Below are 756 nucleotides of genomic sequence, written 5' to 3'. Positions count from 1 at the left end.
CCCCCACAGAGACACTCACGGGAGACGCTGAAGCCGAAGATGTTCTCGTAGTCCTTCAGCAGCTTCTTGAGCAGGGTGCTCTTCCCAGCCCCCGAGGGGCCGCTCAGCACCACAGGCCTGGGGCCCTGCATGGCTGGAGGGGGGGGCAGCAGAAGGGGCTGGTGAGGAACAGACACCCCCAGGAGAGGGCTGGGGGTGCCCAGGGGGTGCTCAGCCCCACAGCACAGCAGCCCCCGGGCAGAGGTGGAAGGGGGAGGAATTAGAAGCGTGGGGCTGAGGGGGAGGGAACCCCAAAGGAGGAGGAAACTGGGCTCTAGATGCCACTAAACTGGGATCCTTCAGCCTGGCTCTGTCCTGTCACCAGTTGGGTCCATCTGGGAGCCAAAAGCCAGGAACAATGTTCTCCAACAGGAGCAGAAACGTGCCTGATGGCATCTGGGAACACCATGGGACACCCTGTGGACTTGCCATGGAGGCACTGGCCCAGGTGGTGGAATCCCCATCCCTGGAGGGGTTCAAGTGTGCACAGGATACTCCTAGACCCACCCTGGTTGGAGAGGAGCTCCAGGATCAGCAAGTCCAACCTTCCCCCCAGCATCTCCCCGACCACCAGCCGTGGCCCTCAGGGTTTAGAGGCCATGGGAGGGTTGGGTTGGTGATCCTGGAGGGCTTTGCCAACCTCAGTGGTTCTGTGAGGGACAGTTAGACATCCACTAGCAGTCCTGGGTAAATATCTGTATCTTCAGCCAAAAAGAC

General features: G+C 60.7%; 1 protein-coding gene across 1 annotated transcript in view; it reads right to left on the bottom strand.

The window, feature by feature from the left end:
* The window catches only part of GUK1 (guanylate kinase 1), a 5,719-nt gene extending 5,582 nt beyond the window's left edge, over positions 1 to 137 (bottom strand). The window contains exon 1 of the mRNA XM_008937595.1: positions 20 to 137. Coding sequence (XP_008935843.1) covers positions 20 to 131 — 112 coding nt within the window. The 5' untranslated portion in view covers positions 132 to 137. The remainder of the gene's footprint in view (positions 1 to 19) is intronic.
* Between the last annotated feature and the right edge of the window lie 619 nt (positions 138 to 756).

Source organism: Merops nubicus, unplaced genomic scaffold, assembly GCF_000691845.1.
Source record: "Merops nubicus isolate BGI_N331 unplaced genomic scaffold, ASM69184v1 scaffold27433, whole genome shotgun sequence".
Lineage (NCBI taxonomy): Eukaryota > Metazoa > Chordata > Aves > Coraciiformes > Meropidae > Merops > Merops nubicus.
Note: the sequence above shows the minus strand (reverse complement) of the source record. Positions and strands in the feature narration are given on the sequence as shown.